This window comes from Rhincodon typus, chromosome 21 (assembly GCF_021869965.1).
Source record: "Rhincodon typus isolate 14 chromosome 21, sRhiTyp1.1, whole genome shotgun sequence".
Classification (NCBI taxonomy): Eukaryota; Metazoa; Chordata; class Chondrichthyes; order Orectolobiformes; family Rhincodontidae; genus Rhincodon; species Rhincodon typus.
The window spans coordinates 36,637,561-36,656,064 of NC_063352.1; the positions used below are offsets into that span (position 1 = coordinate 36,637,561).

General features: G+C 39.6%; 1 protein-coding gene across 1 annotated transcript in view; it reads right to left on the reverse strand.

Moving 5' to 3' along the window:
* Positions 1-18,504, reverse strand: part of LOC109932681 (sarcalumenin) — a 36,806-nt gene that overhangs the window by 1,408 nt on the left and 16,894 nt on the right. The window contains exons 3-6 of the mRNA XM_048609868.1: positions 17,274-17,369; positions 12,629-12,661; positions 7,960-8,076; positions 1,531-1,764 (exon numbers count right to left, since the gene is read on the reverse strand). Of these exons, the coding sequence (XP_048465825.1) occupies positions 1,531-1,764; positions 7,960-8,076; positions 12,629-12,661; positions 17,274-17,369 (480 nt within the window). The remainder of the gene's footprint in view (positions 1-1,530; positions 1,765-7,959; positions 8,077-12,628; positions 12,662-17,273; positions 17,370-18,504) is intronic.

An 18,504-nucleotide genomic window follows, 5' to 3' on the forward strand; every position in this document is an offset into this window, starting at 1 on the left:
AGCTCCACTTACCCACCCTCTCACCATAACCCTTAATTCCATTACTGTTCAAAAAATTATCTATCTTAGCTTTAAAAACATGCAACGTGGAAGCCTCAACTACTACACTGGGCAGGGAATTCCACAGATTCACAACGCTTTGGGTCCTAAATTGGCTCTGCCTAATTTTGAGGCTATGCCTTCTTGTTCTAGTTTCACCTGCCAGTGGAAACATCCTCCCTGTTTCTATCTTATCTATTCTCTTCATAATTTTGTATGTTTCAATAAGATTTCCCCTCATTCTTCTAAATTCCAATGAATATAATCCCAGTCTATTCGGTCTCTCCTCATAAGCCAACCCTCTCAACTCCAGGATCAACCTAGTGAATTTCCTCTGCACCCCCTCCAGTGCCAGTATATTCTTTGTCAAGTAAGGAGACCAAAACTACATGCAGTACTCCAGGTGTGGCCTCACCAGCCCTCTATACAGCCGTAACATAACCTCCCTGCTTTTAAACTCAATCCCTCTAGTAATGAAGGACAAAATTCCATTTGCCTTCTTAATTACCTGTTGCACCTGCAAACCAACCTTCTGTGATTCATATACAAGGACACCCAGGTCCCTCTGCATAGCAGCATGCTGCAATTTTTTTACTGTTCAAATAATAGGTCTTTTTGCTGTTATTCCTACCAAAATGGATGACTTCACATTTATCAACATTGTACTTCATCTGCCAGACCTTTCCCCACTCACTTAAACTATCTGTATCCTTCTGCACACTTTGCTCATCTTAGTGTCATTTGTAAACTTTGAAAACTACATGTGGTCACAACTCCAAATCATCTATGTAAATTGTAAACAATTACAGTCCCAACACTGATCCCTGAGGCATGCAACTGCTCTTCTCCACAGCACAATTAATTATTTTTTCAACCATGGGCAGTTGCATCAGTGAAATACTTCATCTGTTAAATTAAACAGGCTACATACATTGGCACTTTTTAATCCTGGGGTGATAAAATATCTGAATGATATTTTTGCAGTTTTACATTTTAATTCCTGAATATCATATTGTGTCTCTCATTGTGACCATTGTATTAGTATGTGTTACAGTAGTGAGCAGTCATCAGCCTCCATCTTCCTAATCACAGCCTCAATGCTGGAAGTATTAACATACAGTCCCCACAAGTTTCCAACCTGCATTTTATTTTTGAGTGCCAGTCTTCACTAAAATTCCCTAATTGTGAAATCAATCCTGTTGTATCAAAGTATCACAGGATAGCCAGGCTAGGAATGGTTGTATTCTCTCTGATCTACTGCATTAACCATATGTATTTGAGAAGCCAGAAGATTTATTCCCGTTTCTCCAAGGCAACTTGCAGCATTCACAGTTCATAGTTTACCCTACTGGATGAACGCTATCGCTTTAGAATATAACCCACCACCCCCTCCCATAAATTAAGGCTGGAATTAGATGCAATTCCTCAAACATATCACACCTCACCCAATAGAGTCATCACAACAAGTATTAACAGACTTCCTGTTATTACCTCTTTCTTGCTGTTTACGGTTTTCAATTATTCCAGGTGTGTCCACAATAGTCACTCGTTCCAGCAGCTTGTGTGGGAGTTCAATTCCAACAAGTTTCTCCAGAAAGTTCTGGCCAAACTTTTCCAAAGGAGAGAACGACCGAGCACTATCGGCAGCCATGACAATTCCCTCCACTGTGCGTATCTTAGACCCATGCATCAAAACAGTAAATTCTGATGTAGTTGGCTCTGCACCTATGGGCAGCAAAATAGAGAATGAATGAAATTTAGGAACATCAGACCATCCATGCCTACCCAACTTCCAATTTAGGGCTGATCTGCGCCTCAACTCCATTTAGTTATCCTTACTCCACACCCCTGATCAAAAATCTACAAAAGCAAAATACCATGGACACTGGAAATCTGACATGAAAACAGAATACCCTAGAAATATTCAGTCTTTAGGATAATACCTGTGAAGAGAGAAACAGAGTTCACATTGCATTCATCACAACAGAGAACTCCTCTTGTTCTTGATAATCACTGTTGTCCCAGCATCCATAGCATTTTTTTTGGAGGAGAGTGGTGTGGTGGAGCTATTTCCAAGTTTCTAGTGATTGGGGAAGGCCATGTCAGAGTTCTGGATAAATGCATCCTAGAGGTGATAATGTGTTCAGAACAGACTACCAGCAGGAGACATTTGCCTGTTGCCTCTTAATATCAGGCAGCATTTGCACTTTTTTTGACTCATACTACACATATTGAAACTGGTCATTCAAAAGGTTACCCTATAGATTTCTAGAGCCACGACTGGGACTTATTTTGTTTGAACCAAAAGTGATATTTGCCACAGAGATGATATCAATATGACAAGTGATAATTAACTATATTTTTAAAGAAACGAGAGACTGCAGTACTAAAATGCTTGAACAAGTAATATGTTCTTATAAGGTATTATGTGTATTTATTTTATGCAACCAAGATCTTACAATCTGAAACACAGTCTGTAAGAGGATTATGGAAACAGATTCTATATTGATTGTAATGAGGCCAGCCAGCTGGACCTCAGAAAATGGGTTCTCTGATTGGGGTTGTTAATCTGGTCCAATCAGGGAGCCTTGGCTGACAAAAAATGGTGTGTCAGAGATACTGACACTCTGGTACCTGACTCTGAATGAGGCAGGACTAAAGTCAAAGACTGTTCACATGTAAATAAAGGGTGACTTAGTGGTGGAATACTGGCCTCTGTGGAGTTATTTCAGTGGCAATGAGAGTGGGATTTAGGATATCATCAGCCTGTTAAATTTTTCAATTGATGATGGAGAACATTTTGCAAGGTCTACCTCAAGTCGCCATCTACCTAGACAATGTCTTAAATCCAATAAGGAATATTTAGAGAACTTAGATATAGTCCTAAGGCTTTTTTCCAGGGCAGGTGCAGATCTGAGAAGGGAAAATTGTGTACTCCAGGCCCCCCAAGTGACCTAGATGGGCTACACAATTGACACGACCGGCTTACACCCATTGGAAGATAAAGTGAGGACAATCAAAGGTGCCCCAGTTCCCATGTCTGCCCACAAGCATAGGTCAATTCTTGGGCTGGTAAATTATTATGGAAAGTTCATACATAACCTGGCAATCCATTCTGGCACCTTTGCATCAACTCCTTAAAAAAAATGTCAGCCTTGGAAATGGTCACATAGACAAGCACTAGCTTTCAATGAAGTTAAAAAAGAAACACTATTATCCTATCAGATTTTGGCACACTGTGATCCCAAGAAAGATCTGGTATTGACACGTGATGCATCAGGGTGGTAATAGTTCATAGGTGGCCCAATGGAGAGGAATGCACAATAGTATATGCATCCAGGACTTTAGCTAATGTGGAGTATAAATATGCCCAGATGGAAAATAAAAGGTTTGACTGTCATATTTGGAGTCAGAAAGTTCCACCAATACCTTTATGATAATCATGGACCACAGACCTGTATTTGGTCTGCCTAAAGAGGGCAAGGCAGTGCCTGCCCATAGTATATGGCCATATTCAGCAGTGGGCTCTAATACTAAGTGCTTATAATTACAAGTTAGAACAAACCCAGAGGCCAAGTAGCAAATGCAGATGCGTTGAGCTGCCTCCTATTACCAGACACACCACTGGTGGTACCCCCAATGGAAGAGTCTGTAATTATATTACATTTTCTGGACACGTGACCAATCACAGCTGACAATATTACATTTTGGACACCAGAAAGCTCCAGTCTTTTCAAAACTGAAACAACGTATTGTTGGGAGAAACCAACGGTCATCACAATGAGATTGGAACCTTTTTTGGACCCGGAGAGACCAGCTCATGCGAGAGGGACTGTTATGTCTGGTGGCCAGGCCTGAATGCAGACATAGCCACATTGGTAGGATAGTGCCCAGAGTGTCATTGAGAACAAATAATGACTGCCAGCAGCTCCCCCACATTCATGGGAATGGCCAAGTAAATCTTGGACTCAGTTGCACATCAACTATGTAGTCCTTTCATGTGTTCAATGTTCTTAGCCATTGTAGACAAGAGTGTTTGGATGTGCATAGGGTCCATTCATCAAACACTGGGATGATGATAGAAAAATTGCATGCATCTTTTTCAACGTACGCAGTCCCAGAAATGTTGGCCACAGATAATGGGCCATCATTTACCAGCAGGGAATTTGGTTACTTTTTAAAGTTGAATGAGATTCAACATATAAGGGCAGTTCTGTACCACCCATCATCCAATGACCTGACAGAAAGGACAGTCCTAACTTTGAAGGGGTTGGCTTGAAGAAACAGCCTACAGCCTCGGAGGCTCTCCAAGAAAAAGGACTCGCCTATGTCCTTGGATTCGGAGGGGGATGGATGTATTGATTGTAATGATCAGCCAGGTGGACCTCATAGAATGAGGTACCTGGCTCTGAATAGGGCTGTACCGTAGTCAAGGATTGTTCATGTGTAGATAAAGGATGACAAGATACTGGTCTCTGGAGTTACTTCAGATTCAATACTAATTTTCTCCACAAAATTGAGTATGTACTTGGAAAGGAAAAAAATACTGAAGGCCTATGGAGAAACTGCAAAAGAATGCAACTAAATTGACGGGCTGAATATGCTGTATGGTCCAATGATAAAGTGCTTTGAAGTTAAAATACATCCTCATTTAAAGCTATAAAAGGGAATACTTGAACAAGTCATTGAATTTAGAAATTTTCTCACCACTGTTGTTCTGCACACATCTGTTTAACTAATACCAAGGTTTCTCAGCTTTGATATCTCCTTTTTGGATTCCTGTATCAGAAGGAAATCTCAGAGATAGTAGGAACTGCCAATGCTGGAGTCTGAGATAACAAGGTGTGGAGCTGGATGAACACAGCAGGCCAGGCAGCATCAGAGGAGCAGGAAAGCTGACATAATGGGTCTGGACCCTTCTTCAGAAATGCAACTAAATTGATGGGCTGAATATGCTGTATGGTCCAATGATAAAGTGCTTTGAAGTTAAAATACATCCTCATTTATAGCTATAAAAGGGAATACTTGAACAAGTGATTGAATTTAGCATTTCTGAAGAAGGGTCCAGACCCATTATGTCAGCTTTCCTGCTCCTCTGATGCTGCCTGGCCTGCTGTGTTCATCCAGCTCCACACCTTGTTATCTCAGAAGGAAATCTGGTGTGTACTGTTTGGTTGCTCTGGGGTTTCCTGTGACTTATTTGACCAGCTCTGTGGAAAATTTCAGTATGCATACTGCCTCACTGAATGGTTGATCAATTTACCAATTATTTAAAATTTATTAAGAGTAATATTGGGCTCATGCCAAAATTTGAGGGAAATCTTGAATCCACTTTTCTGAACATTTTGTCTCCTCCAAGCATGATCATAAGGTGAAGTAATCTCTAGTAGTTCTGAGGAAGGCTCACTGGACCCAAAACATTAACTCTGATTTCTCTCTACAGATGCTGTTAGACCTGCTGAGCTTTCCCAGATATTCAGTTTTTGTTTCTGATTTACAGCATCGGCAGTTTTTTCAGCTTTTATAAAGTAATCTTTGGATTTAATAAATTTTATAAAGTTGGAGCTGAGTGCCATTGTCCTACATCTAAAACTCATACAGAATAGGAGGAGTAGGCAGCTCCACAATTTAATTAAAGTATAACTGATCTACTGCCTCAAATGTATGTTTCTACCATATCTCCATATTCCTCAAAACCTCCATTTTGAATCTACTCAAAACTAAGCAGCCACAATTCTTGGGTATTGAGTAAATTCAAAAGAGCCTCAATCTTCTAAGTAAATACATTTCTCTCATCTCCATTCTAAATAGTCAACCACTTATTCTAAGACTATGATTCTTAATTCCAGAATTCCCATTTCCCAGAGAAACATTGTCTCAGCCCTACACTGTCAAAACCCTAAAGAATTTTGTACATTTAATTAAATTACCTAACATTCCTCTGAATCATAGGAAATATAAGGTTAGACTAATCAATCTTTCTAACAATTTGAAAAGGAGAATGTGGATTCTAAGATTAATGTTTTAAACCTAAACAGTGGAAACCTATAATGATATGAAGGCAAAGCTGGCTAAAGTGAACTGGGAAGCTAGATTGAAAGGTAGTGCAGTAATGATGCAGTGGAAGACTATCAAGGAGATATTTAATACAACTCAGAAAAGATTTATCTCCGTGAGGAAGACTTTGAGAAGGATGCATCCCCCTTTGCTGAATTAGGGAATTAAAGGAAGTTTCAATTCAAGGGACAATGTACAATTCTGCAAAGGTTAGTGGTAAACAAAAAGATTGGTCATATTAATAATGAGCAAAGAAGGGAGAACTAGTTACAAAAGTTAGAAAGGATGTATGAGAGAAAGTTAGCTAGTAATATAAAAATACAGTGAGAAGTTTGACATGTATTTTAAATGGAAAAGAGTAATTCAAGCTAATGCTTGTCTTTGAGTGAGCCTGAAGAATTGGTAGATTTGTGCATTGAACAGATACTTTGTGTCTGTCTTCACTGTGCAAAACTTAGAAAACTTCTCAAAAAGACATGAAAAATCAAAAGGTGAAAAGGAGGAAGAAACTTAAACCAGAGGAAAGGTGCTGGGAAATCCCTTAGAACTAAAGACTGAGGAGTCCCCAGGAGCAGATATTATGCTTCCTCCAATATAAAAAGTAGTAACTGGAAAGATAGTAGAGGCATTGAGTACAAACTTCTAAAATTCATTAGATTCTGGAAGGGTCCCAGTAAAAATAAACAAAGCTAATGTAATACCAAGTAAACAGGGAGTCAGAGATTAGGAAACTATAGGCCAGTTAATTTAATATATTTCATCATGAAATTGCTAGAATCCTTTAAGGAATTTATTGCAGGATACTTAGAAAGTCATAATGCGATCAAGAAGAGTCAACATGGTGTTGTGGAAGATAAATCATATTTAACTACTTTTGTGAGATTTTATTTGAGGAAGTAACAAGAAGGTGGATGAAGGGAAACCTGTGGATGTTCTGTACTTGTATTTCCAAAAGGCATTTGATAAAGTACCATATCAAAGGAAGTAGAGTATAAAAAAGAATTCAGTTCTTTTTCAGGTTGGCAAGCCATTGCTAATGGAGAACCGTAGGAACCTGTACTGGGTTCTTAACTATTTACAATCTATATCAATTATTCGGATGATGGAACTGAATGCATGGTAGCTACATTTACCGACAATGCAAGGATAAGTAAGAATGTAAGTTATCAACAGAAGGTAGAGAGTCTTCAAAGGAATTTTAAGTCTAAGTAAGTGGACTAAAAATTGGTGCACAGAATATAATGTGGGAAAATGTGAACTTTAACCCAGTGGAGTTTAGAAGAATGAGAATGCTGCTGTTAAAGCATACAGGACTCTGAGGGAATTTGCCAGGGGAGATTCTGAAAGGATGTGTCCCCTTGTGGAGAGTCTAGAATTGGAGGATAACATTTATGAATATGATGTCTCACGTTTTAAGATGAGGTTAAGAAATGTTTTCTCTTTTTGAATTGTTAGTCTATGAAATTTTCTTCCCCAGAAAATGACGGAGACTGGGTAATTGAGTTTACTCAAGGTTGAATTAGATTTTAGATATACAGGAGGCTCCAGGTTTTTTTTCATGTGGCGGTGGGGGGCAGCAGACAAGAAAAAGGAGTTGAGACCATACCAGATCAGTCATAATCTTGCTGAATGGTGAAGCAGACTCATGTTACAGAATGGTCTACTCTTGTTTTAGATTCCTTGTCTCAATACCTGTATAAAGCTGAATTTTAAAAATTTTGGAGATCACTGCTCTGATGAAGAGTCATCTAAACTCAAAATGTTAGCCTACTTTATCTCCATGGATGCTGCCTGACCCATTGTGATCTCCAGCATTTTTTGCTTTCAGTTCAGTTTCCAGTATCTGCAGTAATTTGCTCCTACCTGTATAAAGTTGATAGATAGTCTCATCCAGTCCCAGGAGGTAATTGACCATGGTGGATTTCCCAACACTCCATGGTCCCAAGAACAGCACCATTGGTTTTGACACAATTTCTCCGTCTGGAAACACAGCAATTTTTACATGCAGTAGCAGTTAACAATTCATTATAACACAGCTAAACCATAGTGTCAAGCTAAAAGAAGCTCCTTCCAAACAATTGATAATGTAAATAGATTTTACAAGTATGTGTAAGTACAAATCACACTGGAAACTAATGGGATCAGGTTTGGCTCAGTAGTAGTTCTTAATCTCTGAGTCACAAGGTTGTGCTTTCAAGTCCCAAACCAGAAGCACTGCCTTCCAGATGAGCCTTTAGAACAAGATATCATTTGATCCTCAGGCAAAAATAAAATATCCTACATTACTTTCCTGAAGACAAGCAGAGGAGTTCTCCCCAATCAATACCTATTCCTCAAGGAACTGTAAACAGAATCTTTTGTCTATTATCACATTGTTATTTGTAATATCTTGCTGTGGTCATTTGGCTGCCTTGTGTCACCTCATTGTAACTGTAAGTTACAAAAGTGCTTAATTGGCTGTGAAATGTATCTTCTCTGGACATGAAATACAAATTCATCCTTTCATGTACAAAAGTGAATTTCGAAAGGAATGTGAAATTATCAAGTTAGGGATGCGGATTTCAATGTGGCCTATCCATTCAAGAAGTTGAGCAACTGGAACATCTATTTTAGGAAATTGCCTGACAAGCTGTTAACCTGGGCAACTAATCACTCGATAAAATTTGGAGCTGAAGGAGCACAGGAAAGTCAATGTTTCAAGTCAGGACCCTTCATCAGGACTGTGGAAGAGGAAGGGAGCTCAAATAAATAGGGAGGTGCTGGGTGAAGGTAGGTGGGATGGTGATAGGTGGATGCAGGTGGGGGTTGTACAGATTGGTCAGTGGGAAGGGTGGAGCAGATAGGTGAGAAGGGAAATGGATGAGAGGGAAGGCTGGACATACGATGAGGCTGGGGTTGGGGAGATTTTGAAGTTGGTGAACTCTATGGCTGAGGTTGTAAGGTCCTGAGCATATAAGGTGTTGTTCCTCCAGTTTACATATGGCCTCATTGTGAAAGTGGAGGAGGCCCGGGATGGACATGTAGCCAAGGGAGTGGGAGGGAGAATTGAAATAAAAACCAAAAGAATTGTGGATGCTCTGAGTTCTGAGGAAGGGTCACTGGACCTAAAATATTAACTCTGTTTATTCCTTCACAGATGCTGCCAGACTTGCTGGGGAATTGAAGTAGCTGGCAACTGGAAGGTGGTGTTGATTGGAGAATACAGAGTACAGATGCTCTGTGAATCAGTCACCAAGTCTATGCTTGGTCTCTCCGATATAATGGAGACCACATCGCGAGCAACGGATGCAATAGACCAGATTAGAAGATGTACAGGTAAATCTCTGTTGGATTTGGAATGATTGTTTGGGGCCTTGGATGGAGGTGTGGGAGCAGGTGTAGCACCTCCTGCAGTTGCAGGGAAAGATGCTGGGTGTGGTGGGAGGGTTGGTGGGAAGTGTGGAGCAGATGAGGGAGTTGCAGAGTGAACGGTCCCTATGGAAAGTAGATAGGGGTGGGGAAGGAAATATCTTTTTGGTGGTGAGTTCTGATTGCAGGTGGTGAAAACAGTGGAGGATGATGCATTGGATTTGGACATTGGTGGGGTTGTATGTGATATCTGACTTCCAGTATCTGCAGTCAGTGCTATCTCCTAGCTGCTAATGACTGATACAATTGCCTAAGTTGACTGGGTTGTTAGTGCCAAATCCTGACTGGATGGCAATGAATAGTGTTTGAGGAATAAGGAAGTGAAGGTTGGTACTGAGAGTACAAAAACAAAAACAGAAATCGTTGGGAAAATTCAGCAGACCTGGCAATTATAAAGAGATGTCACTGGAACCGATGTTTTAACTTTGATTTCTCTCTACAGATGCTGAGTTTGTCCAGCAATTTCTGTTTTTCTGATTTCCAGCATCCGCAGTTTTTTTGTTAGTACGTAGGATCACGTTGCCCATTTCAGTCTGTGATTAAAACTTTGTACTTGGGTTTGAGTAATGTTAATCCAGAAGTCCCCAGGATGAGTGATCCCAAAAATGGATAGAAATTGGATAGAGTAGCTTAAAGAACACAAACAGTACTAAAATAACACAAAATATCGTGAAATTGAGAAAACAAGACAGAAGCAAAGAGAGATTGAAACCAAGAGCACAATAGACGTTTTGAATCGGAACAAGACGAAAAAGCAGACACTCGAACACAGAACCAAGCAGGAACAAATTCAAACGGAAGGACTGAAAAAGAAACAAAAGTTGAGATGGGGAAGGAGAAGCTGAGACGGTGAGAACAAGAACACCGGTCCTGATGGCTGAGTTTGTGAAGGATGTCGGAGATGGATTTGTGACAGTTATCATCGTGAAGTTATTTTTGCCTATGTTTAGTCTAGTTGTGAAATCTCATTGGAGAAAAAAAGAATAGATTTGCATGAATATCATGCTTTGTCTAGCCCTGGAACATCGCAAATCCTTCGCACCAGTCAGTTTTACGTGTTGTAGTATGTCCGGTGATGAATGAGAATCCCTGTTGAACACACAGTTTCAAAATTTGAGAATCTTCCCATTTGAAGAGTTTAGAAGTGTGTGGGCGGGGGTGTAGGTGGATGGTCGGGGGGTGGGTAATTCGAAAAAGTTAATTTGTAGGTCCTCGACCAGAACAACTTCCTCATTCTGCGGAAGTGCTTTAGTTAGTCTCGAGACCTGAAATCAAACATAGGGTCGCTATTCTCAAATGTGAGCATCACTAGCTGACCCCAATTCTTTCAGCGTCATCGGAACAACTTAAAGAGCAGCATACCCCAATATTTTATTTAAAGCCATGGAGAATTTTCCTGGGTCTGTGGCCGGTTTAAATAAATTGACTGAATGAAGCCAGTACACAACTTGGTGGGTTCTTTTACAGGTGTGCTTTCCACCCACTTCATTTTCAGGGTTTGTTTTTGCTGCAGCGAAGCAATTCAGCATAATTGGATACAGAGCTCGGAGCATTTCTGATATTTTTATTAAGATTCCACATTATACGTGCTCCAATCGAGGACCCTGCTGATGGCTGTACCTATTGCGAAAGGTGTCGAATAATGTTCTTACTGATACACTCAATCCGAGTTGAGCCCATACATCGTATGCGTCTATTTGTACCGTCCACATGGGCAAATTGTCCCCAAGAACTGAGCCAGACAATAACAATGCACTTACACACCAACTTCAAGGGGAAAGACAAAGTAAAAGTTACATGCACGGGCCTATAGCTTGCCAGCTACTACTGAGTGAGCATTAGTAAACACGACATCAAATCCATACCACACCATCAGAATATGGATTCAGTACAGCTTTCTCCGGCGGTTTTTGTCCCTCATGTTTCTATGCTCTGGGGTAATGGTACTTAGAAGGAGCGGAGTATTTATACATGAGGCTGCTGCTCCTCGCATTTGAGATAGTCAGCGGTAGCTGGAATTCTACATGTTAAATTATTTTTGTTTCTGTGAGTCCGTAATAATGTAATTTGTTCCACTTTTTTTGTAACCAGGTGTTAGCGTCAAACTCTGTCAAGGCAGGTAAAGCTTGGGTTAGATTCAAAGTAAATCTTCATCTATACTGTCTTATCAAACTCTCCAGGGACATGTACAGCTTGGGTTAGATGCAGATTAAAGCTCACTCTAAGCTGTCCCATCAAACACTCAGGGTAGTGCGGGTTTCTGTACACTCCCTGACAATGTGCCTCATGCTGAATCTCTGGACTAGTGGAGCAATTCGGTTTCCTATAACATCCGACCTGACGAACCACCAACCAGATCACTTGCGGTTTATCCCCACCCCCAACCCAAAAACGGTCTTTCGTGGGAGAGGAGGCAGCTCAGAGCACGCCCGCTTATTTTGTTCATGCCAGTTCTAGTTCGTTCTACAAATCAAGTTTTCAAACCCATTGTGACATCTACAAACCATTTCCTATGGTCCAATTTACGCGAAATCGCAGGAGAGGTTGCTCTCGATTACGTTTTGCGTTAATAATTAATGTCTGGTTGCTGGGATCTGAGAGTTTAACAGTCTATTCCAAAAACGTATTTTTCGAGCTATTACGAATTGCTTACGTATATTTAGATATAACGCTAGGAGATTGGAGTTAAACACAAGACTTAGATTGATAGTCAAACTTTTCTTCGTTTCTTACAGTTTTGGCAAATTAACCACACTTCTGAATATTCCAAGATTTTAAACTGATTTTTCCATGTTATTCAATTTTTGGCCAAAACATCAAAGTACTGTAATTTCTAAATCCTTGCGCCTTTGAAGTTCGTGGTTGGGGAAGTCGGTTGGGGACTGGAGAACATGAACTTCAGTAGAGCTGACAGACGTACAGGAATATTCCGGAAATGTGATCGATAGAACCTGATTCAAGCAGAAGCTGTGGGCTGCTGAAGGATTAATTTCTGGCCACTTTCCAATGGCATTTCTTCAACCTAGTTGCACGCTTGCTCAGTTGTGTTACTGCTTTTGGCCCCATAACAGTTAGAAGGCTGGGCTTGAGCATGCAAGAGGCACATAATGTCAATGTCACCAACCTTGGAATGAGTTCATGGAACGTCCTGGGTAGGCTGTTAGATGGGAGGGGAAGAAAAAGGCAGAGTGAGTGGAGTCAAGCAGAGGGAAAGAAATGAAATCAGAAGAGAGAGAAAGAAAGAAGCAGAAATGGTGACAACAAAATGTGAAACAAATACATGAAAGCCAATTACTCAAACACCAAGCATGCTAATCCGTTCTTGATGCACACCTTGTGTGATAATCACAACTTATATAGTCTGAGTAGTTTTTTTTCCCCTCAAAGGAGCTACTTTGAGCCAGTGTTGGATTGAATAGTTATTCAAGTGGAACGTATGTCCTGCTTTTAACCGGGAACCAGGAGTGGTGTGGGTAGCTGAGGGGAGAAGTTCGGGAGGGGGTGGTGCTGGCTTGGCCGAATTAATTGGATGGCTCCAAGGCAGCCGTCAAAGTGACCGAGTCTCAGCATTGTACGGTTTTGGAAATATTACTGTAATAGTTTCAGGCCTCACCTGCAGGCCATCAACTTTTCTCTTCCATAAAACTGGCTATTAAGGGTGGGTGCAGTCTTATTTAGCAGGGCGCCTGCCATTAAAAGGGTTGGGTGGATGCCTGCAGCCTTGGGTAGGGAAGCTCAGTTCATGTGGCTTGGAGGAAGAATCTCGCTCCTCGGGGATCTACAAGAATTTTTTTTTCCCATTCATGGAAGGTCTTGGCCTTTGAATCCGTGACTCAGCCTCCACTTAGTTACTCTGGTTTAAAGCTCCTAAAGCTTTCCCATGCATGTCTCCAGTTTAAATAGCAGCCAGTATCCGACTTATGTCATCGGATTCCAAGTTGTATCTTTAAAGAACCACCTTGCAGCTTCCCAGCGACTGTCCTTCTCACCTCATCAGAAGAACAAGTTATAATTGCAACCAGGGGGTTGGTGTATGACATCAGTAGATGAGTCATGAGCAATTTTAATTGGCTAGCCCGTTGCCGTCTATCAGACGCAATTAGAAATTGGCTAAAGTAGAATCAAGAATATCCCTGGGCAATTGAATCTAAACATTAAAACCGCGATTACATAGCCCACGTGCCATGAGCACAAGGCAATACACGAGAAAAATGCTTAAGGCATAAAAAAATCCCCACTCAGTAATACTTAAATTCATATTCAGAGGCAGCTTTGACCTTCTCCTGAAGGTTACTTGTAATCGGGCTAAATGGCAAACCAATATTTACCCCAGCCAATCTGGCAGTGTCAATGTTGGAAGAAATGTCTGTAGATTCAAATAAGCTGGCAGTTTTATCATAAGAAATTGACTTGTCACGTAAGTGGAGCAGTGCACAGCCCAGACTATTGGCTATGTTGCAGAATATTTAACTGTGGAAAGTAGCCCATTGTGAAGAGTCTCGCAGTTTCTCTTAAGTGTGATTTCTAGAAACACCGTGACTGGAAGTCGTCAGGAGCAGGAACATTTGCGGGTATTCCTCCTTCTCCATGACCCCTGAATCTCTAATGATCCACCTAGACACGATGGAAATATTTCAAAAAGTTCAAATTGGACAGTTTGATATAGTTTTTAAATTTTGTCCACCAGCACAGTATGTTCTCGCAGTGTTTTATACGCCCTTAGAATGTGCAATGTTAAAGTATCCAATGATTTTCCTCACTATATTGTTACAGGCTCTTGGCATCCATGTAGAAACGTCTCAGTTGTTCAAGCACCTCCAGCAGCTATTCTACTTATCTCTGTGTTTCTCCCTAGTTTCTCGGGTATTTAAAATTCAAGATTCAGATATTTGACTCAATAAAGGAGGCAACGATAGTCCCCTTGTCTGTCCGGTCTCAAAGTCACTGAATGACACTTCAGGATCATCACTGCATGAAGGCAGCATCCAGACTGTTATCAATAATTAAAATCAATGACATCATATGACAACAAGGCCTAAAACTGAGCTACTACCTCTTTTGACTGCGTAACTGAAGGCCTAGAGCCTTATTTAGAATGTAGATTTTACAATCTCTGCAATTTCCTGTTAAACACCAACAGTATGATATGTTTAACTCTTTGTTTTTAGAATTTTGCCACTTTTTTATGACATCTTAAGAAACAGCCACTGTTCAGATTTCAATCCAATGCCTATTCATATGTATTTTCCAATGTGAACCATTGCAAAATTGTCAGGACAGAAACACTAATTCCCACTTTTCTTCCTCCTAGCCCAAATATAATGAAACAACTTTAGTTCACATACCATCATGTTAACTAATGTTGGCTAACTCAGCAGCAGCCATTTCCTGGTCAATGCCACCTCACCCAATGCATTCACCCACACCAGTCACCAGGAGAACTGTATCATTCCTAACCTTCATTTTAATTTTAAACATCTTTAAGATCTGTTACTTAATTCAATAATTTCAGTTCTGAACACTGATTTTTTACAAAGAGTCAATGGCACTGGACACAGGATCAACAGTAAGGTTGAACTGAGGAGCATGGAAATGAGTGTGTTTGGGGTTGAAACAAATGCCTGAGCACTTCAGCACACATCCCTAAATCTTCATTGTCTGGAGTGCTACTTTAACAGAAGTCTTTTGACTGCAAACATTAGTCATATTATTCTTGGACTACCTCCCATATCTAAACTGATAATAAACAGGTTCACTAATACTTTCATCTGTGAAAAACAGATCACACTGTTATGGTTGGAACAGATATTTTGCAGAATAAAATATAATACTATTTATTGGTGCAAACTCAATTCAACTTCAAATGGCAAGTAGCACAGATTTACAGAGATTAACAAAAATGCAACAAATGCAAATACAAATATAAAAGGAGAAAGAGTAAAGGACAAATTAATGTCACATGGAGACCCTTTGTCAGAAGTGGAAAATGGGAGCTAAAAAACCAGTTTAGATGTTAGCTGTGGGCTCAGTTGGCAGTGCTCAAACTTCAGAGTCAGAAGGTTGTGAGTTCAAGTTCCACTTGAGAGACAAATGCTAAAGTCCAATGCTGTACTGAGAATGCTAAATAGGAGTGGTATGACTTGGTTCATTTTAGCAATGAGCATTTCATTAGTATTCTGTGCATGGGCCACATTATATTATGTTTTCCATAATTTCTCAATTCCCCACAATGCGGACAAATCCCTTGGTGATAAGAACCTGAGGTGTTTGAAGAGTTACAGTTTCCCTTCTCTGGTAAGAGGCTTTGTGAATCACATGACACAATTCTGGATGTTTGCTGGTATTCATCTACAGATTTCCTCCACCTAAACTATATTGTTGCTCCTTCACTTTTCAGGGCTATATCACAATAGCATCAGCAACAAAACCCACTTGGGCACACATACACCTAATGTTGAATCAAACTACCCCTTTGAGTTCAGATAGATATTTAAACAAAATGGTCACTAGGGAGTTATATCCCAAATAATCTAATTTGAGATTCATTTGTAGCTGGCAACAACTTCCTTCTAATATACTGCAATATCCTCTTAAACACCTTGATTAGACAGTGCCTTAGAATCAATTAATAATGTAGTAGCCAGGTCTTGGATCTGGGCATAAGCAGACTTTTGCTAACCTTGACTAGACTGATTTTCAAATAGTCCTTTTGAAATACAGATAGACTGGTTAAGTGATTCAGCAATGATGAATATTTTGAAATTACCAAACAAACTCAATGAAAGGGAAAATAGACAATTAAGGGCAACAGGAGGGACTGAAAGGTAAAAATAGACAGTATAGGTTTACTGGTAATCATAAACTACTACTAACAGATTTGAACATGATAAGGAAATGATTGGATAATATAATCATGTGTATTAGTTTGAAAATGATTGTCTAATATAGTCATAGATATTAGTTTGAACACAATTGGATGATATAGTCATTCGTACTAAATGGGAATGTGAACTGTGCAAACATAATTGGGTGGAGTAGAGGTAAGTAAATGTTTAACTTTTTGACTAGAAATTATTATCTGTAGGAATAGTCCATTGGAAGCTTATCATCTGTAAATATAGTCTAAACCTTTGTTCTTGCAATAAAGATTTGAACTGTAAACCACTGGGATATGTTCATCTCCCATGCATGCATGAATAAACATTCTAACAAAGAAACCTGAGTCTCCTCTGGTATAAGAGGAAAAGAAGAGTTAAACATACCCTTTCAATGACATCCCACTCAACATGATAGCAGAGTTGCCTGACTGTTAAGATCAGTTATCATTGTAATGTCACTTTCCTGGACTTTGGCTTCATGATGTATTCACTAGTTGTAACTAAAACAACAATGCTTGAATTCACTGTGTCATTTATATAAAATTTTCACAATGAACTACTTTTTCCTTAAATAGTGTTAACCTCATGTGCTAACGGCTTCCATTATATAAGGGATAAGGCCAATAGAAAATCTGTTCTGATAAAATATTAATGATGTGACAACCACTTTGTGGGGTTACAAAGCTCTATTTTTGACACAATCAATTGTATAACTGAAATTCTGGTCTGCATTACTTAGAAATTTGATTTTACAATGTTTGCTACCCCTGTACATCCCTGTTGAAGGTCATAGTATGCCTAACTCTTTCCCACTTCTTGTCAACTCATGAGAAGGTCAAAGTTCAGATTTTCATCCAACATTCATACTTACGCATTTTCCTCTTGTCCTACCTGTGATTTCGTGTTGCCTCAGCTCATTGTACTTGTATGCTTGTTCCAGTGGTCTAATGGCATTGTGATATATCTTCCGTAACCGCTGCAGTACACCTAGTGAGAGATTGGGGAGAAGACAAATGTCAACTTGGATTTAAGCCAAAGAGAGAAGCCAAGACACCTTTCTTAGGGGATTGACTTCATTAACTACTCAGTCTTGTAGATATTTTCTAATCAACCTGTTCAGTCAGGTTATTACCTCTGGAGCAGGTGGCATTTGAACCTATGCTTACTGGCTCAGAAATAGGAACACTACCACTATGCAACAAGAGTCTTTGTTTCCCTTTTCTATCTGCCCAGTCAATTAATCATTCAATTAAACCCAATTACCTGCTTAACTGCTTACTATATTATCAGAGTCCCCTCTTCTCTTTAAATGAAACTTCCAAAAGCATGTGAATAACCTTTGAACAAATTTCATCAGAAGTAAACCAAAATAATATTTACACATTCTATATTTTACATCATAACACAACTGATCAATAACAAAGATATATATTTTCTCATATTCCTTATAATACAATCGGCCTCACGTATGCCCGTTCCTTTGAACAAGAAGATTGTAATATATTTGTACATGAAGAAATCCAAACAAAAATGATTTTTCTCATTGTTTTTTATAACTCCTTATACCAGCAAATGTCCTTCCTCAAAGATCTCCAGTTATTTCTTGGAGCAAACACATTTTTTTTTTGTGAAGCACAATCTGCCAATTGCTGACTTGCGTCCACCTGCTTTATTTTGGATATCTATCCTCTTTCTAACATTTAATTGTTCTAGCAAAGACAGTCTTCAACCTTTTCTCAGTGACATCCTTTGCAACATGTACATTGTCCCAAAGACAACAGTTATTCAATAACATCCAAAATGGCAAACTTTTTGGTATGAGTTTTACTTTTGACTACTGGATAAGTACACCCACATATCTATAGTTTCTATTAGCACCGACGTTTCAGTAGTTAAAGATACTTTAAATTACACATTGTATTTTCTCAGTTTCCAGGCCAACAGACAACATTTATTGTTCTTTTCCATCAAAAGCATGATAAATCTAGCTATAAAAACAGAAGTTTCTGGAGAAGTTCAGCAGATCTGGTAGCATCTGTGAAGAAGAAAATCAGAGTTAACGTTACGGGTCCTGTGACCCTTCCTCAGGACAGTTCTGAGGAAGGGTCATCGGTCCCGAAAC